The sequence below is a fragment of the Callorhinus ursinus genome, unplaced genomic scaffold (assembly GCF_003265705.2).
Source record: "Callorhinus ursinus isolate GAN/ISIS: 27379988/994484 unplaced genomic scaffold, GSC_fseal_2.0 scaffold8, whole genome shotgun sequence".
Lineage (NCBI taxonomy): Eukaryota > Metazoa > Chordata > Mammalia > Carnivora > Otariidae > Callorhinus > Callorhinus ursinus.
The window spans coordinates 122,309-147,963 of NW_027397070.1; the positions used below are offsets into that span (position 1 = coordinate 122,309).

General features: G+C 54.7%; 1 protein-coding gene across 4 annotated transcripts; it reads left to right on the forward strand.

Annotated features, from left to right (window-relative positions):
- The first annotated feature begins 5,157 nt into the window (after nt 1–5,157).
- ARHGEF40 (Rho guanine nucleotide exchange factor 40) lies at nt 5,158–25,166 on the forward strand. 4 transcript variants are annotated; one of them, XM_025870403.2, is made up of 24 exons: nt 5,158–6,085; nt 8,647–8,844; nt 9,447–10,695; nt 10,833–11,000; nt 11,142–11,262; nt 11,846–11,942; nt 12,052–12,132; nt 12,262–12,378; nt 13,751–13,849; nt 13,938–14,053; nt 14,379–14,505; nt 16,157–16,279; nt 16,676–16,819; nt 17,320–17,930; nt 18,052–18,286; nt 18,623–18,709; nt 19,271–19,486; nt 20,197–20,367; nt 21,988–22,165; nt 22,932–23,036; nt 23,265–23,408; nt 23,913–24,043; nt 24,447–24,493; nt 24,746–25,166. In XM_025870403.2, exons 1-23 carry the CDS (start codon nt 6,083–6,085, stop codon nt 24,486–24,488), a joined length of 4,563 nt encoding a protein of 1,520 aa, XP_025726188.2. In that variant the 5' UTR covers nt 5,158–6,082; the 3' UTR covers nt 24,489–24,493; nt 24,746–25,166. The 4 variants fall into 4 exon arrangements, with proteins under 4 accessions (XP_025726188.2, XP_073751018.1, XP_025726187.2 ...); XM_025870402.2 differs by having other exon boundaries at nt 5,159–6,085; nt 24,628–25,166; XM_073894916.1 differs by lacking the exon at nt 5,158–6,085 and adding an exon at nt 6,441–6,558 and having other exon boundaries at nt 8,647–8,780; nt 24,628–25,166.
- The last annotated feature ends 489 nt before the right edge of the window (nt 25,167–25,655 follow it).

Here is a 25,655-nt window from a genome sequence, read left to right on the forward strand (position 1 = left end):
AGACAAACTTGAACCCACACGCTTAGCAGTTCTGAAGTTGGGGGTGGGGTAGAAGCCTGACTTCATGCTGTTGTAATTCCCAGATTGCGGGCTCCTGGAGGATTCTGCTGGGAGGCTGCCAATGAGGGTTCCGGCTGCCTCTAGATATACCTGGCACACGTTAGGTCTTCATAAGTGTTTAACAAACTTTGTTTTCAGAGCAAAGGAAAGGGGCTAGGAAAATACACAGATTGCAAATCTGGAAAGCTTATAAAACAATTTTTTAAAAACTCTTTTCATTACGCTTAAAATTTCCTGGAAAGGAGGAATCTCTACCTGTGGAGTCAGCCTGCGCCATTTTCTGGCAGCTCTAAATATTCCAAATTGCCCTATATAGAAACTAATCTACATCTCTGTCACTGCAGCAACTCGCTGATGCCCAGTCTCTGTGAGCCATTCAGAATAAATCCAATGCTTCTTCACACTCAATCTCTTAAGTGTTTTAAGGGAGTTTCATGACCCTTGCCCTCCAAAGACTGCCTCGCCAGACAATAACAAGAGCTATAAAATGGCTCCTACTCTTTGATCCACTAATTCCACTTGGTAAAATAGGCTAAATGGAAATAAAGTAGGGAGGAATAAATGTATGCATATCTGTTTATACTCTGTGTAATGGAGAAAAGCGAGAAATAATACGAACTCCTCAAGATTGAGAGCGATTAAACAGATGATGGGCAAGTGCTTAGTGATTTAACTGAAGCAGGAAGCTACCGCTCCAACTGAAGACAAATATACAAAAAGTATATTGATGTATGGGAATGTGGACGGGCAATGCTCTATGAAGAAACCAGAATATAAAACTGTGTTTTCAAATGAACTACAGCTATGTAAAAGAGTCTCTGGCCTGGCCCACCAATAAAGTCCATAAGTGATTTTGGAAACCTTCCAGAACATCCTCTCCAAACCATGCCTCCTCCGGATTCATCCAGCCCCCCAGTGAAACTACAACGGATCCAGATGACGTTCCACATTTGGTTTCTTTTTTTAAATTGAAGTATAGGGGTGCCTGGGTGGCTCAGAGGGTTAAGCGTTTGCCTTCAGCTCAGGTCACGATCCCAGCCTGGGATCGAGCCCCCCATCGGGCTCCCTGCTAGGTGGGGAGCCTGCTTCTGCCTCTGCCTCTCTCTCTCTCTCTGACTCTCATGAATAAATAAATAAAATATTTTTAAATTGAAGTATAAATGACATACAACATTATATTAGTTTCAGGTATACAACATAATGGTCCCATACTTGTATTTATTGCAAAATGATCACAAGTTTAGTTCACAATCGCCACCAGAAATGTTACAGATTGTTTTTCTTGTGGTGAGAACTTTTAACATCTACTCTTATCAACTTTCAAATGTGCAATATAGTATTATTAACCATAGTCACCATGCTGCACATTACATCCCCAGGACTTATTTTATAATTGGAAGTTTATACCTTTTGACCCCCTTTACCCATTTTGCCCACCCTCCTCCTCTGGCAACCACCAGTCTGTTCTCTGTATCTGTGTGCTCATGTGTGTGTGTGTGTGTGTGTGTGTGTGTGTGTGTGTGTGTGTGCGCGCGTGTATTTTAGATTCCAAATATAAGTGAGATCGTATGGTATTTGCCTTTCTCTGACTTATTTCACTTAGCATAATGCCCCCAAGGTCCATCCATGTTATAGCAAATGGCAAGATTTCATTTTTTTATGACTGAATAATATATCATTTATATACCCACATGCCACATTTTCTTTCTTCATTCATGCATTTGATGGACACTTAGGTTGTTTCTATACCCTGGCTCTTGTAAATAACACTACAATGAATGTAGGGGCACAGATAATCTTTTCGAATTTATGTTTTTTCTTCAAAGAAATACCCAGAAATAGAATTGCTGGATCATATGGTAATTCTATTTTTAATTGGGGGGGACCGCCATACTGTGTTCCACAGTGGCTGTACCCCACATTTGGTTTTAATTCTGTCCTGTATATTTTCCACATGCAAATATCAACCACAACCAAAGAACTTGTGAGGGCTAAGTCCAGGAAGAAAGCAAAGCTAAGCAGCAGACCCCAGGCATTGGGCCCCACTCGCTCCTCGTTTCCACCTCTCACTTCGTCCCTCCCACCACTGTTCTTGTTCTATGGGGGTTCCTGCTTCCCTTACAGTTTTCACCTGGATTAGGGATATCTTTTGGGACCTGGTCAGACACTATCTAGGATACAGCAGTGATGAAATAGACAAAGGTCCTCATCCTCATGGAGCTTATTTTCAAATGACATATGGTGGCATGGGTGGGCCTATTATGAGAGACAGGACATAACTAAATAAGTACATAATCAAATAGAGATAAATCTATGAAGACAACAAAACAAAATAACATCATTGGGAGGGACGATGGGTAAGTGACCACTTTAGATCAGGTGGTCATGGAAGACATTTGAAAATACAACACTTTAGTAAAATCCCAAAGGATGAGAGTCAGCCCCTAGAATTGTGAAAGGGAGCATCCAGGTGGAAGAAAAAGAGAAGAAGTCCCCAAATTAGGAATAAGCAAGGTACGTTTAAAGGACTGAAAGAAGGCCACTAGTGAGCTACCCAGGCACCCCTGGCTGGAGTTTTTAGAAGATGCTCTGGGGAGGGTGCAGGTTCTTAGGAGGTTCTTACAGAGTAGAGTAGAGAAACCAGTATGGAAACTCATACACCACCACAGGCGAAATGGTGGTGGCAGTGTGGACTCTGATGACACCTAGCTCAGAGAAAACAACTGAACACTTTTAAAGGAAGATTACCAATAAAATAAAGCCAAAACTGAGGGGGGGATTCAACAAAAAATAGAATTAACATATATTACTGTATAATACTGCACAGATTTCTTATCCTATAAATAACTAAGGCTTTGGCCCCAGTTTCCGTGGAAGGCACAGGTAACAAGAACGTGTTCTCTCAAGTCCGTCCCTTCCTGTCTCTAAAACTCTCCTTGGTGGTCCTTCATTAATTCCCCTTGCCTTGAGGCATGGGACCAAAGCGGGGCCCTGGTCACTGCTATGCTCCAAGGGGACAAATAGTGAGCAGCCTACAGCCCCAACCCTACAGGGAATAGCAATTGCATCTCTTGGTGCACAGAAGCCAGGTAATAAACATTACAGATCCAAATGTTTCTTCCACCCACCTTCTCTCATGTTTGGATAACACTCCTTGCCTATCAAAACCATATGGGAAATCTCTTGGGGATTATTTTAACTATTACTTATTCTAGAACAAGTCTAGAAAAAAAGGATTTTTAGTCTCTGACCCACGGGACATATCTGTCACTTTTAGAAACTCTTTCAGCACTGGCTGTTACAAAAATAAACACTTTTTAACATGATGGTTAGATGGTAGAAAAGGTGAGGTAGTGTTCAAAGTCCTTCTTTTATGGACTCTGACAGCTTAGGTGAAACCCTGTAACTTAGCAGTCGAGACTGAAGTCTCTGGAGTCAGACTGCCTGGGCTCAAATCCTGGCTTTTCTACTTACTGTGTAGCTTCCAGCAAGTTACTTAACTTCAGTAAGTCAGAATTTCATCTGTAAAATGGGAGTTTGGCAAGCTCCAAAGACTCTGAAATCGGTGAAATATTCCTGTTTGTGAATGCAAGAGAAGGCTTCTAAGCCTGGGCTGTTCCCAAGCTCCAGTTCCTCCCCTATAATTTCTCCCCTTCACTCTCCCCAAAACACACTCATCAACATACACTCTATTGTACAGACACACACACACTCTTGGGTAAGAGCCTGCATTCTGGGAGAGAGGGTATTTAACCGTTATAAGTATACATGTCACTTTACTTAATAAAATAAACCTTTCTCATTTAGTACAGATTAAAACCATTCCTGGAAAGGAGTAACTGGATCCCAGACCTTGCATCCAAACTCCATCCCCCTACAGGTTCAAAAACTTTCAATGGCTCCCATTTCTCCATAGGAAAAAAAAAAAATGATCCACTCTTTTTTTTCCAGGAGTTCGTGGACTCCCAGAGCCAGCTTAATTTATATTCCACTTCCTAATTATAGGAACCTTGGATTCTACCAACTGTTTCCCAAACAATTTGCTTGAGTATAAGGAATGTAAGACCCAGTAAGGGAAAGTTCAGACTCTTTCTCAACACTTGAAATGGGTTAGCTGGATTTGAAACAAGTAAGAGTCATAACATATCCTCTAAGAAAGTTTCCTAAGTGCTGGCCTCTGTAACCAGCTACTGGACAGCATTTATACAGTGGACACCAGGGGGTAGCAAAATCTCACTCTCCCAGATCCCCAGCACTAATTACAAGGAGGCTAGAGAGCCTCAGTGACTCCAGGGCCCATAGCCCATTGATGAAAAAGAGTTTCAGCTCCCTGCCCCTAACTCTGCTGAGAACATGGTCACTGGACTTCGCCGCCCTAGATTTTTTTTTTTTTTTCTTTGACGCTATGGAGCAGAGGGATCTTCTTGTCTCCAAGAAGGATGAGCATTTTCTCTCTCTTCTTTTCCAGACCCAGTGGAGTGGAGAAAGGGTGGCGTTTAGCATTCTGAAGAGGTGAGAGAGGAGCCCATCACCTCGGCGACGCCCTCCTCTCCCGCGGGGCTAACGACTGCCCAGGGGCCCCAGCCTCCTGGCCTCACAGGTGCTGCATCCACTGGCAGGATGTTTTCCAAACGTCAGCCCCCACCCGCAGTGGCACATGCCTTCACGCCCCTGTGTGGGGACTATCTGGCTTTCCGATCTCCTCTCAAATGGTCACCCTTTGGAAGTGCCACCCCCCACCCCCAGCCCCTGCGGGGCTTCCCGGTGCCTGCTCAGAGGAGGAACAAGGCACCTCCCATCTCTGCCTAAGCCTCCCCAGCCCTCCCGGGGAAACCCTCGCCGGGGCTTCACTTCACATCCAGACGCGGTGGAGGATGGGTGAGACTAGAACTTTCTTAACTAGCCTGCCCCGCTTTGTCTTCTGCGTCAGATAGCCATCCTCACCGCCATGAGCCCTAGCGACCCTGGGAGACTCTATCGCCACCCCATAAGAAGGAAGTGTCTGGCATCCAGTTTCGAATCATGGGGTCTGACCCGGGGGAGGGTGCGGGGGAGGGGTCTGATGCCTTCCCTCCGCTAGCCGAAAATGGAGACACGAGGTACGGAGGGGAAGGGGCAGCGAGTAAAGAACTCAGAAAACGTCTGCCGAAGTGCACGCCCCTATAGGAGGATCCTGATCCTAAGACCCGGCCCCTCTTCAGTCACCTCCATCCCCCACCCCAAGCCTTTCACCGCTCCCTAATTCCCCCCACCGCCGCCCCCGCCCTGCCCAGGCCGCACAGAGGAGCCCATTGTCGGAGCCAGAAGGCTAGAGGCCGAAGGAGATGGGAGGAAAAGAGAGCGGGCGAGGCCCTGGAGAGTGGAAAGAATCCCCTGATTTCCCTGCCCTCAGCTCCACCCGAGTCGGGCAGGGGCCCGGGGGTCTCTTCTGAGCTCCAGGTGCTGCCCAAGTCTGGCAACCGCGGGGAGAACAGGTTCCCAAGCGAGTTAGAGACGGGAGGCTTCCGGCCGCCAAACGATCCCAGTCCTAGGCTGGGTACCCCAGAAAATTCACGCACGCCCCAGTCTCTGGAGTGTCCCTTGTGGAGGCTAAACTGATCCCGCAGGCAGCGAGGCGGTGGCGGGAAAAGAGGGGCATCCTCGGCAGGGCGGGCGTCCGAGGCCCAGGGTCGGGGCTACCCACTGGAGGGTGGGGCGGGGGGAGGAAGAGGGTTGCGGGAGAACGAGGCTGATCCGCTGTGGGCGGCCGGGAAGCCGCGGAGAGGCTGCGCGCGGGAGAGGGCGTCCCGGCAGGGGGTCCGGCGCGGAGGCGGAGGCGGGCACTGAGGGCGGGGCGGGGAGGGGCGGCCGTCTCGGCCCTCCCTGGCGGGGCCCCGCGGCCTGGGAGCCCGAGCCGGCCGATCCGCCGCCGCGGCCGGAGCTGTCCCCTAGCCAGACCCGGCCAGACGGGAGCGGCGGGAGGGAGGCGGCGGCGCGCCCGGCCCCGCCCGCCCGAGCGTCGGACGCGTCCCCGCGCCGAGCCATGGTGAGTCCGGCGTCGCGGCCCCGGTGTCCCCCTCCGCCTTCGCGCAGCCCGCTCGGGGCCGCCAGCCCCCAGCCCGGTGCCTCCAGAGCCCGCCTCGGTCTGTTGAGCGCTCCTGGAACTCTCCTCCCTCCCATCCCCCCTTCTTTTCTTTGATCTGTCTCTCTGTCTGCCCCACTGTCTGGCTCTGTCCCCACTGGCTGTTGCCCTCACTCTTTCTTTCTTCCCTTCTTCTCCGCCCCCTCCCCCATCCTCCCTCAGGTCGCTCCCCCAATCCACAGACCTCCCCCCCGCCCTCCTCTGTCCCGACCTGTGCCTTCCTTTGCAGGATCCTCCCTCCCCCTCCGGGTCCCGGCTCCCTACCCGCGGGAGACCCCTGCGGGTTGGTGCAGCAGCGGCCCTGGAAGGGGCCCGGCCTTGGGTCATGAGAACTGACCTGCCTGGAACCACCATTTTCCATCCCAGTCCCCAGCCCGGTGAGCTGGGCCCACCCATCCGGCCCTGGGGGACCGGCCACAGCTGTGGCTGGGCCGGGGCCAGGGACATGGCCAAAGAGGGAAGTTCCCGCGGAGAAAGAGGGGCTGCTTCAGGAGAGTGGACAGAGTGAGGAGGGGGACTCACAGTGCCAGGGGGCGTGATGCTGCCAGAGCCGACCAGAGATTGAGGATGGGGTGGGGGGGAAGTGCCCCAGAGCTCTCGCTGCAGGGAGCCGAAGCACTGTCTCAGAGTACTCCCGCTGCAGAGGGGAGGGAGCACAAGCGGGAGCTCCCTGCAGGAGGTAGGGGACTCTGGCAGCGGCATCTTAGGACACAGGAAGCAGAATGGCACTGTTAAGGGGGAGTCCATACCACCAGGAGTGGACGCTATTCTGGGAACTTTCACTCCAGAAGTTGTCTCTGAAGAATCACTGCAAGGAATGGGCACTGCCAGAGAGAGTGCCCACTGCAGAGGGCTGGGGGGGCACGGCTAAGGGGGCGCTCGCTGCAAAGTGGAGGAGGGGGAGGCCCTGCCAGGGGGCGCTCACTGCCAGGAGGTGGGGGGAGGAGCACTCCCCGGGGGCTGCTCCTCTACAGAAGGAAGGGCACCCCCTGGCAGGGAGGCTGGAGCAAGAAAAAAGAGGAACTGGGCCAGGGAGAGTTGACTCAGTCTCTCTGGTCTCCTTTTTGGTCCTGGCTGACTGGAGGCCCGGTCTCTGTGCTCCTGCCCGCCGCCTCCCACCCCAGACCCCTCCTCCCCTCCTGCCGCTGCAGTTTCCTGTGGCTGAGACTCTCGCTCAGCCATGAGCTCACCGCCCCTAATGGGTTGCAGCTGCCTCGCTCCTCAAGCTCTAGCTCCCCCCTCCTGGCCTCTGATCGGGCCCACTCTGCCCCCCCACCCTCCCCCCACCCACTCTCACCACGCTAGCTAGCCTTTAGCTAGCTGGGTCCCCGGAACACTGGGGGGTCTGTCTGCTCGCCCACACACCTTGGGGCTGGGTCTCTGTGCTGACGCACTGAGTGTCCCTCTCTGGAGTGGCTGCCCTAGCTTCTCAGAGGGTCAGGACAGATGGGCAACTGGTAAAATATGCAGTTTTGTCTGCAGGGCAAAGACAGGACTGGGGGTGGAGGATGGCTGGAGGGAACTTTAGATAAACACTGCAGAGCGTCCCCTTGCCCACTGACAGCAAAGAAACCTGATAAAAAGAACCTCAAAGCCATCTTGAAAGAGAAATTAGTCTGCAAAGGAATAGCCTGAGGGGTGCTTGTTTAGCGTCTGAGATGGAGAAAGAGACCCAGAGATGCACTTAGGGAGGCAAATCCAGAGGAAGCAGGGCTGTCTTTTGAGACAGGGGCGGCAGGTGGAGTTGGCAGAGAGGTCCTACTGGAATTGGAAAAATCCATACCATCAAGGCCTCCTCCCTTCCCCACATGTTCCTTTTGTGACTTTTTCCTCTTTTGGCTGCCCCCACCCAGTTCTTTGTAACCCAATCCCACATGCTCTGGGAGTGGGTGATTGCTCTGGAGCCACTCGGGGCGAGAGAAGTTTGCTAGAAAGACAGACAGCCCTTTAGTCCTCCCTCCTTCCCTGTCCTCCTCTTCACCCAACAACTATCTCTCGGATACGATTGTTCGAGATGGTGGCACCTCCACCTAAGTTGGAGCTCCGTAGCCCTTACACCCGGTGAGGAGGGGCTTGCAGGATGGCCCTCCACCTTCCCAGCTCTCTCAGCCATCGCTAAATCTTCTGGAGGCCGAGAGGACTGTCTCTTCCTGAGGAGGAACTCTGCGGTGGTCCTACCTCACAAGAAGCAGGGCTGGTCCTGAGATCAGAGACATTCACAACAAATTCTCCCTGGCTCTCCAGGGCCAGCGTCTCAGGGCTCCAGCGTGGAGGGCACTGCTAGGTCTGGGCACTCTGGCTGCCCCAGCCCCGCTGAGGCCATCCCAGGCTCATTCAGCCAGCATTTCCCGAGTGTCCTCTCTGAGCACACACTGGGCGCACCATGTGGCCCCTGGGGGACACAGCCAGCCCCGTACCCGGGGCCATGCTCTCTAGGGCGCTGCAGCTGGTCTTATCTCTCCCAGGAGCCCGAGCCAGTGGAGGACTGTGTGCAGAGCACGCTTGCCGCCCTGTACCCACCCTTCGAGGCGACAGCCCCCACACTCTTGGGCCAGGTGTTCCAGGTGGTGGAGAGGACTTATCGGGAGGATGCGCTGAGGTACACGCTGGACTTCCTGGTGCCCGCCAAGCACCTGCTTGCCAAGGTCCAGCAGGAAGCCTGTGTGAGTGGCCCCTAAGATCCACTGTCTCACTCTAGAGACTAGCCAGACTCATTTCCCTCTCCCCAGAAATGCCACCTCCCAACACTGACCCCCACCCCCGAGGCAGAGGCCACTCAGATACTAACACACACAAAGACACTCGTCTTTCCCAAATATTGCCCCCTATGAAACATCAACTCCCAAAGACCCAGACCCCTCAGACCCAGTTCCAGACATCCCCCCATATTGATTTCCCAAGATACTTAACTCCCCCAGACATGACTCAGCAGAGATCCTTCACCCCTGTGGCCATAAAGACTCCTAAGAGTCCCTGACCCCTCCAGACAGCGGCATCTGCTGACCGCGTCTTTGTAATGACTCAGTTGTTACCCTCCCACGCATGGAACTCGTTTCCTAGAGAAGCTTCCTACTACCAGAAAACCGGCCAGTCCCAATCCCTCCCTCTGCTACATGAACACCCCAAGATACCCCTCTGGCTCCCCTGGGATTATAACCCACCAGGCAACAGGGCAGCCCTGCCTAGGAGGGTCCCGTTCTAACTGCCTTCTCCCGCTGGCTTCATCAGCAGAGGCCTGAGCGCGGCGTCCCACCTCTCTCCCCAGGCCCAGTACAGCGGTTTCCTCTTCTTCCATGAGGGCTGGCCCCTCTGCCTGCACGAGCAGGTGGTGGTGCAGCTAGCAGCCCTGCCCTGGCAACTGCTGCGCCCAGGAGACTTCTACCTGCAAGTAGTGCCCTCAGCAGCCCAAGCACCCCGCCTGGCACTCAAGTGCCTGGCCCCAGGCGGTGGACGGGTGCAGGAGTTGCCTGTGCCCAATGAGGCCTGTGCCTACCTGTTCACACCTGAGTGGCTGCAAGGCATCAATAAGGACCGGCCAACAGGTCGTCTCAGTACTTGCCTACTCTCTGCGCCCTCTGGGATTCAGCGGCTGCCCTGGGCAGAGCTCATCTGCCCACGATTTGTGCATAAAGGGGGCCTCATGGTTGGACACCGGCCAAGCACGTTGCCCCCCGAACTGCCCTCCGGACCCCCAGGGCTCCCCAGCCCTCCGCTCCCTGAGGAGGCCCTGGGCACCCGGAGTCCTGGCGACGGGCACAATGCCCCCGCTGAAGGACCTGAAGGCGAGTACGTGGAGCTGCTGGAGGTGACGCTGCCTGTGAGGGGGAGCCCCACAGATGCCGAGGGCTCCTCGGGCCTCTCCAGGACCCGGACAGTGCCCACCCGAAAGGGTGCTGGAGGGAAGGGCCGGCACAGGAGACACCGCGCCTGGATGCACCAGAAGGGCCTGGGGCCTCGGGACCAGGATGGGGCACGCCCACCGGGTGAGGGAAGCAGCACTGGAGCCTCCCCTGGGTCACCCCCAGGAGCTGAGGCTCTCCCAGAAGCAACAGCCCTAGAGGTGTCTGAGTCTCCAGCAGAGACATTGGGGGAAGCCTCTGAATCTTGTCCCCTGAGGCCAGGGGAGGCTGGGGGAGGGGCAGGCCAGGGGGCTGAAGGACCACCTGGCACCCCTCGGAGAACAGGCAAAGGAAACAGGAGAAAGAAGCGTGCTGCAGGCAGAGGGACTTTTAGCCGAGGAGGGGACAGTGCTCCAGTGAGCCCAGGGGACAAGGAAGAAGCCAGCCACCAGGAGCTCCTTGTCACTCTGCCCCCGCCAAATGAGCACCAGCTCCCAGGATGCAGCCCAGTCGAGGAGGAGCACAAAGGCTCAGGGAAGCCAGAGTCAGAGCTGAAGGAGGAGCTCAAACCAGCAGACAAAAAAGAGCCTCAGCCCCCAGAAGCCTGTGGACCTGTAGACGAGATGGCCAGTGAGAAGGATCTAGAGGAGCCCAGCCTGGCATGCGTGGTGGCAGGTGAGATGACACCGAAGCCAGGAGGGCAAAGGCCAGCATAGGCTGGGTCTAGAGAAGGGGGCTGCAGGAGGAGCTGGGAGCCCCACGGCCAGAACCCTCCCCACCTCAGGCCTAAAGCTCTGCTTGTGTCTGTGCAGGACCCACAGGTCCAGAAGGGCTCCTGCCAGACCCACCAACACCACCCCTGGAGACGGTGCAGGAAGTGGGAGGGGACAGTGTCCCAGAAGAGGCCTCTCCAGTCTCCATCTCCGATGACCCGGATGTAGCTTGGGACTTGATGGCATCTGGATTCCTTGTCCTGACTGGTCAGTGGGCATCAGTGTTTGAAGGGACAGGGGTCAAGGAAAGAGACGCGATCAGGGTGGGCTGTGGAGGGAGGCAGGGTGGCTGGGAGGTAGCCAAGGCCTGCCTGCAGCCAGGACAGCCTGGCCGTTTTGTGTCCTCAGGAGGGGTGGACCAGAGTGGGCGAGCTCTGCTGACTGTTACCCCACCATTTCCTCCTGAGGAGCACCCACCCTCCCGAGACATGCTGAGCACTGCTCTTCATTACCTCCACTCATTGCTCAGGTAACCGAGGCCCACCACTGGCACCCTGAACATTAACCTCCTGCTCATGAGGGCCCTGACCTCCTTTCTTCTCAGGACACTGACTTCCTGACCTCTAGGATACTGACTTCCTCACCCATCAATTTTTAAGGCACTGAGCACTGACCTTGCTGACCTCTGACCTCCAGGATATCTTCATCAATGTTCACAATCAACACTGCTAACTTTCGATAGCCTAAGACACTACCTAGATGATCAGGGTATTGGTTTACTCATTCAGCAGCTACTTACTGAGCACCAAGAACCTAGTAGGCAACATGCCATGTACTGGAATGGAATTCACACCTTTCCAGAGCATAGCGGTCCTGGTTTTCCAGACCCTGATCCTGTGACTTAGTATCATTGAACATAGACTCCTGAATGCTAGGTCACTGCCTCTTGGACACAGATCCACATTTTGGTCCTTTGCCCATTGCTTCCTGAAAGTACCAGGCACTAACTTCTCCTGAGGACTAGTAACAGTAAAACCAGACCCTGTGCCGCCGTCCCCTCAACACACACACGTGCACACACAGGGCCCCCTTGGCTCTTTCTGCCCCCACAGGCCTGATCTCCAGATATTGGGGCTGTCCATCCTGCTGGACCTTCGAAAGGCACCCCCATTGCCTCCAGCCCTCATTCCTGTTCTAAGTCAACTTCAGGTAACCAGCCCTTGACACATGTACTTCTCCTGACCCTAACTCTTCCCTGGGTGGCCATTCTAGGCCACCCGGTTGCCCACCATTTAGTGTTATTCTTCTCTGCCCTCAGGACTCAGGAGACCCTCCCCTCATTCAGCGACTGCTGGTTCTCACTCATGATGATCCTCTGACTGAACTCTATGAACTTCAGGTTTGAGCTCCTCACTCCCAGCTAGTCCCCTTCAGTAGCGGAGAGAGAAGAGGATGACCGGAGCCCCAAGCTGGTCCCTGAACCCCTGGGTGGCCAGGCCAGAAACCCCCTGCCTTCACATGTCTCCAGGGCGCTGAGTTGCTATCAGAGAGTGATCTGAAAAGAGTGGCCAAGCCAGAGGAGCTGCCGTGGGACTTGGGAGGTCACAGGGAACCCTCTCCCAGCTACTGGGTAGAGACACACCAGGTAAGCTTCTCCTCCCCTACCCACGACGGTGGGAGCCAGGAATGACCCAGCTGAGGACATTCTGGGAGAGAGAGGGCAGATCTGAGACATGACCATGGGGTTGGGAAAAAGAGATTTCCCTTCCATTCAATTCAATACATATTTATGGCTCACAACCCATGAGCAAAATATTATGCATGTACCATGGGTTACTGGGGAGAGGAGTGTATTCAATAAGTTCTTAATATGACATCAAGCAGCATATGGTTTTTGGTGGGACATAAGTCAGAAGCTATTAAAGAAGAGTGTAAGGTAATTTTACTGGGGTTCTGGAAAGAGCTGACAGTCAGGAAGGCTGGTTCTAGTTCCATGTGATCTTGGACAAGGTACTGTACCCCATTTCCAGAGATGGTACCCTTTCTGTACTTGTCCCATGCACCAACATCCAGGCCTCAGGGTCCTCACCCACAAAGTACTGCAAGTGTGATATAATAGCTGAGTCTACGAATCTCAGTGCTGTGAATATTCAAGAAAAGATAAATGAACACGATCTGAGCTAAGTATTAAAGGGGGTCTGTAACATAGTCGCTAAGCTATACATCAAAGGGGAAGTGGATCTGAACAGTCAAGAGAGGAGGGCTTTATAGGGTGGAAACCTAGTGCAGACAGGGGGAAAGGAGACTTGCATTTACTAAGCTGTTTACTGTGCCAGTCCTTGCTAAGTGCTTACCTGGCATCATCTCTTTAAACCTCACAAAATTCTGTGTATCTTTTTTTTTAAAGATTTTATTTATTTATTTGAGAGAGAGAGAGAGAGAGAGAGAGAGAGTAAGAGAGAGCAGGAGAGAGGAGAGGGTCAGAGGGAGAAGCAGACCCGTCACTGAGCAGGGAGCCTGAAGCCGGACTCCATCCCGGGATTCCGGGTTCATGACCTGAGCTGAAGACAGCCGCTCAACCAACTGAGCCACCCAGGCGCCCCTGTGTATCTTTTTTTGAGAGAGAGAGCATGAATGGGGGTTTTGGGGGGCAGAGAGAGAATCTTAAGCGGGCTGTACGCCCAGCATGGAGCCTGATGCGGGGCTTGATCTCACGACACTGAGATCACGACCTGAACCAAAACAAGAGTCGGACACTTAACTGACTGCACCATTCAGGTGCCCCAAAATTCTGTATATCTTGTCCTGACTTTAGAGTGAAGAAAACTGAGGTTCGGGAGGTTTCTGGACCTGCTTAATGTCATACAATTAGTAAACAACAAAGTCAGAAACTAACCGAGCATTGTTTCCATAAACGTCTCTGGGGCTGCCCTCCCCGCCCCCCGCCCCGCTCCATCCCCGTGTGTGTGTGTGTGTGTGTGTGTGTGTGTGTGTGTGTGTGTGTGTGTGTGTTTCAGGAAGTGGCAAGGCTGTGCCGCCTGTGCCAAGGGGTGCTGTGCTCTGTGCGGCAAGCCATTGAGGAGCTGGAGGGAGCCACTGAGCCGGAGGAGGGAGAGGTATGACGTGAGACCAGACGGAAGGGGATGGGGTGGGGATGGGGACACTCCAGTGGAGCCCCTAATGCCGGCTGCCCCCTGCCCCCAGGAGGCTGTAGGAATGCTTGAGCCCCTACAGAAGGTGCGGGCAGATCCCCGGCTGACGGAGCTGCAGAGGGACGGGGGAGCCATCCTGATGAGGCTGCGTTCCACCCACAGCAGCAAGTATGAGGGGGGCAGGTGGAGACACAGCAGAGAGCCGTCAATAAACCTTAGCCGCCAGGTCATTCTTAGTGAGCATGCCTCTGGGCAGGAGATCATGCTTTTCCACCTCCTATAACCTTCACATAACGTCCTTAGGTTCTAGTTACAATTACAGACAGGGATCTGGAGGATCAGAAGTGTTAAATGCCTTGGCCAAGATTAGTCAGTCGATGGGAGAGTCGGGATTCAAATCCAGGCCTGCTGTGCAAGGATGGAATGCGGTGGGGTGGGTGGGGGGCAGGGGTTGACAAGGGCAGTAGATCATTCTGCTCCTTTCTTTCCCCAGGCTGGAGGGCCCGGGCCCAGCCGCCCTGTACCAGGAGGTGGACGAGGCCATTCACCAGCTCGTGCGCCTCTCCAACCTGCACGTGCAGCGGCAGGAGCAGCGGCAACGCCTGCACCAACTGGAGCAGGTGAGGCAGGACCCTCAGACGGCGCTTACGTGGCCTGGGGGCCTGGCCTCCAGCGCTCCCTTTACTGCTGACCCCCACAGCTCACGGTGTTCTCCCCACCTGGCTCCGCTGGGTGCCCCTCCCTCTCTCCTCACCCCACCCTGGAGGTTGGGCGGGTGGGTGTGAGATTCAACAAGAGGAACACAGCATCTCAGCCCCAGCAGAGAAGCCAGACCTCCCCTGCCCCACTGGCGATATTTGATCCGGGATCCTTAGAGGTTGTGAGATCAGAAGAGGTGCGTGGGTGCCCTAGGGGATTTGGGGAGGAGCTGATTGACTCTAGGGGGCCTATAACTTAAAATAATACATGTCTATTAATAACAGCTTTTTAGCTACACTGCCACCCATGTTCCCTCAACTCTTTCTATGATGTCTTCCCCAAACCTGAGGCTGGAAAGGTCCCACCTTCCTCCACTTTGGAAGGAGAAGATAATGGAAGACACTAAGGCCTCTTTGTGGGGAAGATTTGGGGATAAGGCTGGCTTCTCTGAACCTTGATTCTTCTCTCCTGGGGTTAAGAGCCCCACGGGGATTAACCTAACATGCCCGGTAGGGGGACAGGGGGCTTTGCAATCTGATTGTTCCCCCAGAGCCCCAAGCATGGTGAATGAGCACCTCATGGACCTACATGTGGGCATCAGGGGAAGGGTCATCTCAGGGTCAATGTCAAAGTGGGGGGCAGGGCTCTCTGTTTTCTGGGGTTTCTACATATTGGCTTCCTCCAACCCAGTATCCACGGGGTGGTATCTCTTACTATTTGGTTGCTTGCTTGCTTATTAGCCATTTTCCCCATTTCAAAACCGTTAGCACACAGGATTGGGAGTCTACAGTTCTCAGCTTAAGTTCTAGCTCTGCTAGGAGTGAGATGTTGGACAAATCTTGAAGCATCTCTGAGTCCCCAAGTCCGCATCTGTAGAATGGGATCATAATGACACTTACCTCACAAGGGTATTAAGGATGACCAGATGAATTCAGCAAAGGACTGTACAAGTATTTATGGTCGGGCCCTAATTACTGGGAACATTCTCAGGCTTCTCATCCGCAAGCTGTCCTACCGCAGCTTCCAGCCTTAATTCAGAGAAAAAAATTACCATCCCTTTTTGGTCAAATATCCCAGAACCAACATGAGAGTCCTTAGATTGCCATAATAGGCAACTAGAGCTGGGGACACACACACACACACACACACACACACACACACACCCCACTGGGTTGTCTCTTCAAGCTAGGTCCCAGGGACCCCTGCCCACCCGTCAGTGGACTCAGTGAATGTGAAATTTCTCCTCCTCGGTTATCCAGACGAGCCTCATCCTACCTCAGGCTCACACCAGCTCTATCTATGTCCCCTCCGGGCAGAGCCCTGGAACCCTCGCCCGCCTCCCTCAGTGCTTCCTGCCAGCCCAGCTTCCCGTTCTGGTGCTTTCTCACTTGACCCTTGTGAAAACTACCACCGACCACTGTTAACCATTCCCACACTACAGCTGACATGAAATGGTTCTCCCGAGGGTCAATGGATCAGGGTGGTGGGCTTGGAGCTGGATCTCAGCTTTCCTTCCCATGGCACGGTCTCCTTCTCCCTCACGGCCCTGCTATCCTGCCCTGTCTGCCTCAGGCGCTGCAGTGGCTCTCAGGCCCAGGGGAGGAGCAGCTGGTCAGCTTCGCTGTGCCGGGGGACTCCCTGTCTGCCCTGCAGGACACGGAGCTGCAATTCCGGGCTTTCAGCGCGGAGGTTCAGGTGAGAAGGGGGGAGAAGAGAAATGGGAGAGGGGCAGGGAGAAGGGGGAGAGGGAGAGGGGGAGGGGGCAGGGGGGAGAAGGGGGAGAGGGGCAGGGGGAGAAGGGGGAGAGGGAGATTTATTTATTCATGAGAGTCAGAGAGGGAGAGGGGCAGGGAGAAGGGGGAGAGGGAGAGGGGGAGGGGGCAGGGGGAGAAGGGGGAGAGGGGCAGGGGGAGAAGGGGGAGAGGGAGAGGGGGCAGGGGGCAGGGGGAAAAGGGGGAGGGGGCAGGGGGAGAAGGGGGAGAGGGCAGGGGAGAAGGGGGAGAGGGGCAGGGGAGAAGGGCACGGGGTGGGAAGGAGGAGGAAACTGACTGGGACTGAGGACCAGGTCTGAGTGCAGCCTTCCTTCTCCAGGAGCGCCTGGCCCAGGCACGGGAGGCCCTGGCCCTAGAGGAGGACACCACTTCCCAGAAGGTTCTGGATGTCTTTGAACAGCGGCTGGAGCAGGCTGAGAGTGGCCTCCATCGAGCCCTGCGGCTACAGCGCTTTTTCCAGCAGGTGTGTGCAGAGCCTCTTCCCTCCGTGCCCACCCCAGCCTGCCTTCGGCCTGGGGAAGCTGATCAGGTAGTTGCTAAAAGCAGGGACTCAGGAGACCATCTCTTTTGATTCCTGGCTCTGCCATCTACTTGCTGAAGGACCTGGGACAAGTTACTAAACCTGAGCATGCCTCCATAGGCACCCGCCTCACAGGGCTGCTGCGAGAATGGTAGAGGTAATATATAAGAAGCACTTAGTACAGAGACTGCCACTGATAAATTCTCTGTAAATATTGGTTCTTCTTTCATCCAGGCCCCTCTGTCTCCCTACCAGCTCCGAGTGACACGGTTAGGCAGTGGCGCTGGGATAGGAAAGGGGGTGTTCTCAGAGGACTGGGGGGGGGTGGTGGGCACTGGGAAGCCGTCAGCAAAAAAGGACAGGCGCTGCCACTGGGCAGCGCGCGTGAGCGGCACCGGACCTCACTCTTTCTCTCCCCCTCCCCGTCCCCTCGGGCCTGGCAGGCGCACGAATGGGTGAATGAAGGTTCTGCTCGGCTGGCAGGAGCGGGGCCCGGTAGGGAGGCCGTGCTGGCAGCCCTGGCCCTGCGGCGGGCCCCGGAGCCGAGCGCCGGCACCTTCCAGGAGATGCGGGCCCTGGCCTTGGACCTGGGCAGCCCGGCCGCCCTGCGAGAGTGGGGCCGCTGCCGGGCCCGCTGCCAAGAGCTGGAGAGGAGGATTCAGCAGCAGCTGGGAGAGGAGGCGAGTCCGCGGGGCCACCGGCGGCGGCGGGCAGACAGCGCCAGCAGCGGAGGGGCCCCCCGGGGCCCCCACAGCCCCTCGCCCAGCCTTAGCTCCCTGCTGCTCCCCGGCAGCCCCGGGCCTCGTGCAGCCCCATCCCATTGCTCCCTGGCCCCCTGTGGGGAGGACTGTGAAGAGGAGGGCCCTGACTCGGCTCCAGAAGCAGAGGTTAGGCCTCCGAGGACCGTGCTGATCCGAGGCCTGGAAGTCACCAGTACCGAGGTGGTAGACAGGACGTGCTCGCCCCGAGAACACGTGCTGCTGGGCCGGGCTGGAGGTCCAGATGGGCCCTGGGGTGTAGGCACGCCCCGGATGGAGCGCAAGCGAAGCATCAGGTGAGAGCCCAGGCCAATTACTGCCCGAGAGGCAGGCCCAAGTGCCCAGCAGGAAAAGAATCTGGTGTTGTTGGGGGTCCCGTGCCCCAGCCTCCTCTGACACTCCCTGTTGCCCCTGCAGCGCCCAGCAGCGTCTGGTGTCGGAGCTGATTGCCTGTGAGCAGGAGTACGTGGCCACCTTGAGCGAGCCAGTGCCACCCCCGGGGCCTGAGCTGACTCCTGAACTGAGGGGCACCTGGGCCGCAGCCCTGAGTACCCGGGAGAGGCTCCGCAGCTTCCATCGGACACACTTTCTCCGGGAGCTTCAGGGCTGCGCCACCCACCCCCTGCGCATTGGGGCCTGCTTCCTTCGCCATGTGAGCGACCCCTAACACTTCTTCTAGGTCCTCTCCCTTCTCATGTCTCAGCTCCATCCACCTGTATCCATTCTCAGTGTCCGCTCCCCATCCCCTCGAAAGTGTGTGGTCCGAGACTCCGGGGCCCAGAGCTGTTCTCTGGGCCCCTCTGGATCCACTCAGCCTGTGTCCCTGTCCTCAAGTGCTGCCTGGCCTTCACTCTGCGTGGGAGCCTGTCATTTCCCAGGCAGACGGAATGGCCTGTCTCTCCTTTGTGCTGTAGTGAGGGTGGGGAGGAGGAAAGGGAGAAGCTTGTCTCTCACCAGGTGATGGCTTGTCTCTTCCCCACTGGCACAGGGGGACCAGTTCAGCCTTTACGCCCAATACGTGAAGCACCGACACAAACTGGAGAATGGTCTGGCTGCACTTGGCCCCCCAACCAAGGTAAGCTTTGCTCCAACCCCCATGAGAAGGAGCGGGGCCAGGAATCCCTAAAAACGCTCCCCACCTCAAAGTCTCTCGGGGAAGAAAAGCTTTCCTGGATGTGTCCAATAATCTCCCCGAAGTGCCGAGGGTGGGACGAGCACTGGACTGGGAGCCAAGCGAGCCTGAGTTTTTATCCTGAGGGACTTTGGGGCAAGACTCTTGATTCCTCTGGGCCTCTGTTTCTACATCTGGTAAATGGGAGCACTGTCCACTATTATCTAACTCACAGAGTGCTGTGAGGATCAAAAGACTTTATGTGAAAGTGACTTCAAGAGTTAAAAGCCAGAGACTATAAGGGATTATTTGTATTCCTCTCCCTTCAAGATTCAGAGGCTGGTAGAATCTCTGGCAGACTTCCTACCTGCTTTCTTTCTGGGGAAGGTTCCACCTTACCTTCAGCAGTCTCTGGGCTTCATCTACCCCCTAAAAGCCTGGAATACCATCCGCCTTCCCGACAGAGCTCAGCCCCCGCTAGCTCCAGCCCCTCCCCTCATCCCTGTCTGTCTCCTCCCCAACCAGGGCACCGCGGAGAGTGGCCCCCACCTGCCCCGGGCCTTGGAGCAGCCCCTGGAGCAGCTAGCTCGGTATGGGCGGCTCCTGGAGGAGCTCCTGAGGGAAGCTGGGCCTGAGCTGAGTTCTGAGCGCCAGGCTCTTGGGGCTGCCGTGCAGCTGCTCCGGGAACAGGAGGCCCGTGGCAGAGACCTGCTGGCCGTGGAGGCCGTGCGTGGCTGCGAGGTGAGGCCATGGCTCGTCACTCCAGTTCAAACTGTCCAGCCCTGTGGCTTCAGAAACCAGACTCAAAGTCAGAGGGCCCAGCTCTAATTCCAATCAGCTAGATGGCCTTGGTCAAGTCACTGAACTTCCCTGGGCCTCAGTGTCCTCTTCTATAAGTAAAGAAGCTATGTCCTGCCCAACATCCCATAATCCTACCTCGGCCTGTGTTTTCCTCTTCTGTTCCCAGTGCTTCTCTTTCCCTGTCTCCTCCGCACTTCCTCGGGCACCTCACCGCCCAACACATACCTTATTCTCCCTTACCTAGTCTTCTTCTAGCCTAGAAGGTCCAGAACAGGTGGGGAAGCTACCTCCTCTGATAGACCTCTTTCCCCTCCGGCTCTTTGCTGATTCTCTTCCTGGGTCAGAATGGTGCTTGATTGTCTACAGACGTCAAGTAGAACACTTGATGTCTACAGACTTCCCCATGGGAGGCAATAAGCCCCACTGTGCAGGGTGCCTTCTGTCTGGAGAGGCAGGACTATGTGGCTAGGCCAGGTGTGCTGTGCACGGTGACTGGTGGACGGATTCTCGGCTGAGGCCTTCCCTGATTTCTGGACTCAGCCTGAGAACCAGTACAGTTGGCCCCTTGCCCTATAAATCCCATTTTTACTCCCCATAAAATATACCCAAAGGGCTCCAGGGCCAATTATCTTTCCTTTTCCTTTCCCCAGACAGATCTGAAGGAGCAGGGTCAGCTCCTACACCGGGACCCCTTCACCGTCATCTGTGGCCGAAAGAAGTGCCTTCGGCATGTCTTTCTCTTTGAGCATCTCCTCCTGTTCAGCAAGCTCAAGGGCCCTGAGGGGGGGTCAGAGACCTTTGTTTACAAGCAGGCCTTTAAGGTACAATGCTGGGATGGGGGGATGGGGGCAGGGACGGGACAGGAAGTCATGCTCTTCTTGAGAATTCAAGATGTTCTGGAAATTCAACTCCAAACACCCAGGTTCAGAATCTGAATCATCTAAAACAGGTTTTGACCTTAATCAACTATCAGGTTAGGATGTCAGAGGTGATAGAAATTCCTGTCATTGTCATTGGGGTTTTCCTTATCATTCATGTGGGATACTCACGAGGCATTCCAAGCCAGAATGGAGGACGTTTCCCATTAAGAATATATGCTTTCTGAATTAGGGGTGGTCCCTGGGGGTGATGAGAAAGGACTCTATCTATCTATCTATCTGTCTACCTATCTAATAGCTTAAGTTGACGGAAGCAATGGAACCGAACATGAGAGGAGGGAGGCCTTGCTTCAGGGAAACCGCTTTGGTACCCAGATAAACATCAGTAGAGACCTATAGTCCTAGGGGCACCTGGCTGGCTCAGTCGGTTGTGTCTGACTCTTGATCTTGGGGTTGTGAGCTCGAGCCCCACATTGGGTGTAGAGATCACTTTAAAAATAAAACCTTAAAAAAGAGAGAGAGAGGGCGCCTGGGTGGCTCAGTTGGTTAAGCGACTGCCTTCGGCTCAGGTCATGATCCTGGAGTTCCGGGATCGAGTTCCGCATCGGGCTCCCTGCTCGGCGGGGAGTCTGCTTCTCCCTCTGACCCTCCCCCCCTCATGTGCTCTCTCTCTCTCTCTCTCTCATTCTCGCTCTCTCAAATAAAATCTTTTAAAAAGAGAGAGAGAGAGAGAGAGAGTGACCTATAGTCCTAGATCAGGCAGTATGGCAGGATTCTAAGGGTTTCTTTCTTTCTTTTTTTTAAGATTTTATTTATGTATTTGACAGAGAGAGCGAGCACAAGCAGGGGGAGCGGCAGGCAGAGGGAGAAGCAGGCTCCCCGCTGAGCAAGGAGCTGGATGTGGGGCTCTGTCCCAGGACCCCTGGATCATGACCTGAGCCAAAGGCAGACGCTTAACTGACTGAGCCACCCAGGCATCCCCTAAGGGTTTCTTTTTTTTTTTTTTAAGATTTTATTTATTTATTTGACAGAGAGACACAGCGAGAGCAGGAACACAAGCAGTGGGAGTGGGAGAGGGAGAAGCAGGCTTCCCGCGGAGCAGGGAGCCCGATGTGGGACTAGATCCCAGGACCCTGGGACCATGACCTGAGCCGAAGGCAGACGCCTAACGACTGAGCCACCCAGGCGCCGCCCCCCGCCCCCCGCAAGGGTTTCTAAACTTTGTCTCCCTACATTCGTTCCAGCTATGGGGGGAGGTGGGGGACGGGGAGTATAGAGAAAAAAGCCTAGGTTTGGAATAATGTAGACATGGGTTTGAACCCTCTCTCTCTACTAAGCTATGATAAGCCCCTGGGCAAGTTGCTTCGTGTCTCTGGGCATTCCCCTTCTGTAAATTATGGTTGTTATGAAGACTAAATGTAGAACACTTGGCATATGGTAGGTGTTGAGCAAACATTTACTGAACATCTACCAGATGCCAAGCTAAGTGTAGTGCTTTTCCATGTGGTACCATCTAGCCAGGCCTCACTCTGTCTTCACCCACTCTCCTCCGCTCTTTCTCAGACTGCTGACATGGGGCTAACAGAAAACATCGGGGACAGTGGACTCTGCTTTGAGCTGTGGTTCCGGCGGCGGCGTACTCGAGAAGCGTACACACTGCAGGCAGCCTCGCCAGAGATCAAGCTCAAGTGGACCAGTTCTATTGCCCAGCTGCTGTGGAGACAGGCGGCTCACAACAAGGGTACCAGGCAGAGCCGGGGGAGGGGGGTGGGCTTGAGGTCCAGGTTACTGGAGGAGGTTAGTCGGAGCGTGTGGAGACCATTTGGGAAAACAGGGTGTGGAATGGAGAAGGAATGACTTAGGAGATGATTCCGGATCTGACTGAGAGAGATTGCTGGCATAGAAATTAGTCTAAGGTATACCAAAAGGAAAGGGGAAGCTACCCATTTCAGAAAAGCAAGAGCAAATGGCAGGGCAAAAGAGGGTGAGGGAGTGCTCACTGGACCCGGGTTCCAGAATTTACTTGCTGTGTGACCTGAACTAGTGTTTCTGTGTGTTTTGTTCTGGGATTTTTTGGGGGGATGGGTTTTTGTTTTTAATTCTCTGAACCCCATTCCACTCATCTGAAAAAAGGAAAGTGACAGCTTCGTGTGATAGGGATGATGAAATAAGGTGGTTTTCTATCGAAGCACTTGATAAACTATAAAGGTGTGTAAAAATGAGGGCTTTGCTCTTAATGCCCAAGATAAAGGGCAGAAGGTGAGTATTAGAAGTTAGGTGGCTGGGATACCAAATGGGCAGGATGCAACAGGTAGGAGACAAGAGACAGCTGTCTGAGGAGGTAGTCGAGGCCCACCATCACCATCCAAGTTGTGACAGTTGGCAGCAAGAGTAACAGGAGATACCAGATGAATGAGAAATGGCAAGGAGCAGAAGAGTCCACCATGATAGTGCTTGGAGCAAAGGGGGGGCTGAAGGAGGTTGGTAACAGGGTCTCTGTTCCCTAGAGCTCCGAGTGCAGCAGATGGTCTCCATGGGCATTGGGAATAAACCCTTCCTGGACATCAAAGCCCTTGGGGAGCGGACACTGAGTGCCTTGCTCACTGGAAGAGGTGAGGGCCACAGTGCTGGGGGGGTGGCCCCCAGAAGACAAGACCTTGATAGTGAGGGCATAGTGGGGAGGCATGGTGGAAAAGTGAGGAAGGGTAATGAGTGGACATGTCTTCCCCAAAATTGTGGGACTGACTGGGAGGCCCTCTGCGAGACTGAGGGTCATTTCAGAGAGCCAGGAGGGCTTTCCCACACCAGCACCCCACCCCACCCCGCCCCCCTCTCTGCAGCCGCCCGCACCCGGGCTTCTGTGGCCGTGTCATCCTTTGAGCATGCCGGCCCTTCCCTTCCCGGCCTCTCACCGGGAGCCTGCTCCCTGCCTGCCCGCGTCGAGGAGGAGGCCTGGGATCTGGACGTCAAGCAAATTTCCCTGGGTGAGGCACCTCTCAAGGGGTGGCTCCCAACAGCTGGGTCATCGTGGTGATGTTCAGGCTGCTTGCTGCTAAGCAATTCCTTTTTCTAGCCAAGTAGCCCAGTTGCCATGACAACTATGTACAGCTTCCCCATTGCTAAAAGAGCCATCCGTCTGGTTGCTAGGATAATGCTTACAGCAGCCTGTTGCTAAGAAGCACTTCCTCTGTACCTCTCTCTCTAGCTCTCCTTGGGTTTCTATGGAAACTGCTCAGCTTCCTGTTGTACCCTCCTGGTTCACCACGGCAATCCTTATAGTTTCCTGTCGCTTCTTCCCTGGTTTGCTCTAATGATGCTGCTGACAATTTCCTGCCTCTTGGTAGGGGGCTCTCTTGCAACTGGGTTGCTATGGTGACTCACAGCTTCCTGTTGCTATGGAGCTTTTTCTTCCCTGATGGAGCAGCTTGGTTGCTTAAGGTAATCTAGAGGGGTTCTATACCCTGCTCTCACCCTAGCTTCCCCTCCAGCCCCAGAAACACTTGACTCTTCTGGAGATGTGTCCCCAGGACCAAGAAACAGCCCCAGCCTGCAACCCCCCCACCCTGGGAGCAGCACTCCCACTCTGGCCAGTGGAGGGATCTTAGGGCTGTCCCGGCAGGTAAGTCCTTATACTAGGGCTGGCAGTGGGGTGATCTCTTCAGCCACCTTCTGAGTGGGCTATTCTCATCCAACCCATGGGGGCAGGGAGAACCAATGAGCCTGTGCTCCCAGCAAGACCACAGATTGGATATATTGTCCAGTCTGCCTTTCTCCTCTCCCCCTAGAGCTGACTGAGAGGCAGCAAGGTCAGAAGTGAAAAGGAGTCTTTAATAAGGAACACAGTGCAGGAGTGGATGGAAAGGGGGGAATGCCAACAACATCTGGACTTGGATTAAATCAGCCAAATTGAGGAATTTGGGGGAGGAGGAGAGAGGTGAGTTGGCAGGCTTGGGGGGGGGGCAGATATAGGAACGAGGACATTTTCTTGCCCTTTAAGTTCACTGCAGTTCATCTCCTTGCAGAGTCATGCCCGAGCCCTGAGTGACCCCACCACTCCTCTGTGACCTGGGTGAGTCAGTACCCCCTCTCCACTATATCCAACACTCCTAACTTCTTGCATCAACTGCCTTCCTTCCCCCAGCTGCTTGCAAGTCAGCTTCCTCCCTCTCCCGACCCATCTCCCTCTTCTCTCCTGGCTTCTAGAGAAGATGGAGAACTTGGCTGCAGTCCCTCCTGTCGGCACATTTTGGGCAGGGATGGCAGTGGGACATAGCAGAAGACTGGAAGAGCACTGAATTCCTTCCCTCTGCTTCCTGGACAGAGAGGAGGTCGCAGGACCAGCGTGTTTCCTTTCCCTGCTGCTGTCCCTAGCTCTCTCCAGCCAGGTGCCTTCCTACAGGAACCAAAGTGGCCACACTTGCTTGCCTTCGTACCCTGGAGGTGGAGAAATGACCCCTCATCCAGTCCTTCCCCATCCCGGGCCACTGCATACTCCCAGGACACTGCTCCGTGTCAGCCCTCCGCCAACAGCCTGAGTCCTCCCGTTCGTCCGGTGCCACCCGGACTCTCCCTGAGAAGACTCATCTCTGCCAGGTCAGCTGTAGTTCTGGTGACTCCACTCCGGGGTGTCATAGGAAATGGAGCTATGCAAACCATTTGCGGGGGGGTGGGGAACAGCAAACTTTATACGTGTAATTACTGTTGTTATAATACTATTGTTATATTAAATGTATTTACTCACACTTTGTGTCGGAAGAGCTAGAGCAGACCTCTGGGTTGAGGTGACACTGCTACCTTGAACACTTCCCCTCACCCAACCATTAACTGGAACACAGAAAAAAAAAAAAAACACCAAGGCTTCGAGGTACCCAGTACCCCTTCCTGGCCCCAAACTGAGCCTGGGTGCAAGAGAATGTGCCTCTTCCACAGTGGCTCTTGGAGGCTCAATGCACTCTGTGAAGTTCCTCCTCTCCCGCTGCACCCACCTCTTGAGGCTGAGGTGGTCACCCTCAAGCTGGGATCCAGCACAGTCTAGCAGTTCTCAGAATGACGTCCACAGTGCGTGAGAGTCCCCTAGGCTGCTGGCTAAATGCTAATTCCTGGGCCCCACCCCCAGAGCTACTGAAGCCGAAGTCTGGGGGTAAAGCCCAAGATTTCTTGTTCCTTCTTAAGCTCTTTGGGTGATCACTAAGCGCCTGAAGAAGTATTTCCGACAAAACCTCCAAGGAGGA

What these genes read in the sequence shown, in the direction of transcription:
- ARHGEF40 (XM_025870403.2), top strand. An exon ending in GGGCCTGCTTCCTTCGCCAT is followed by an intron (nt 18,287 to 18,622) that starts GTGAGCGACCCC and finishes CCACTGGCACAG; the next exon opens with GGGGACCAGTTCAGCCTTTA. An exon ending in CGTCAAGCAAATTTCCCTGG is followed by an intron (nt 23,409 to 23,912) that starts GTGAGGCACCTC and finishes CTTCCCCTCCAG; the next exon opens with CCCCAGAAACACTTGACTCT.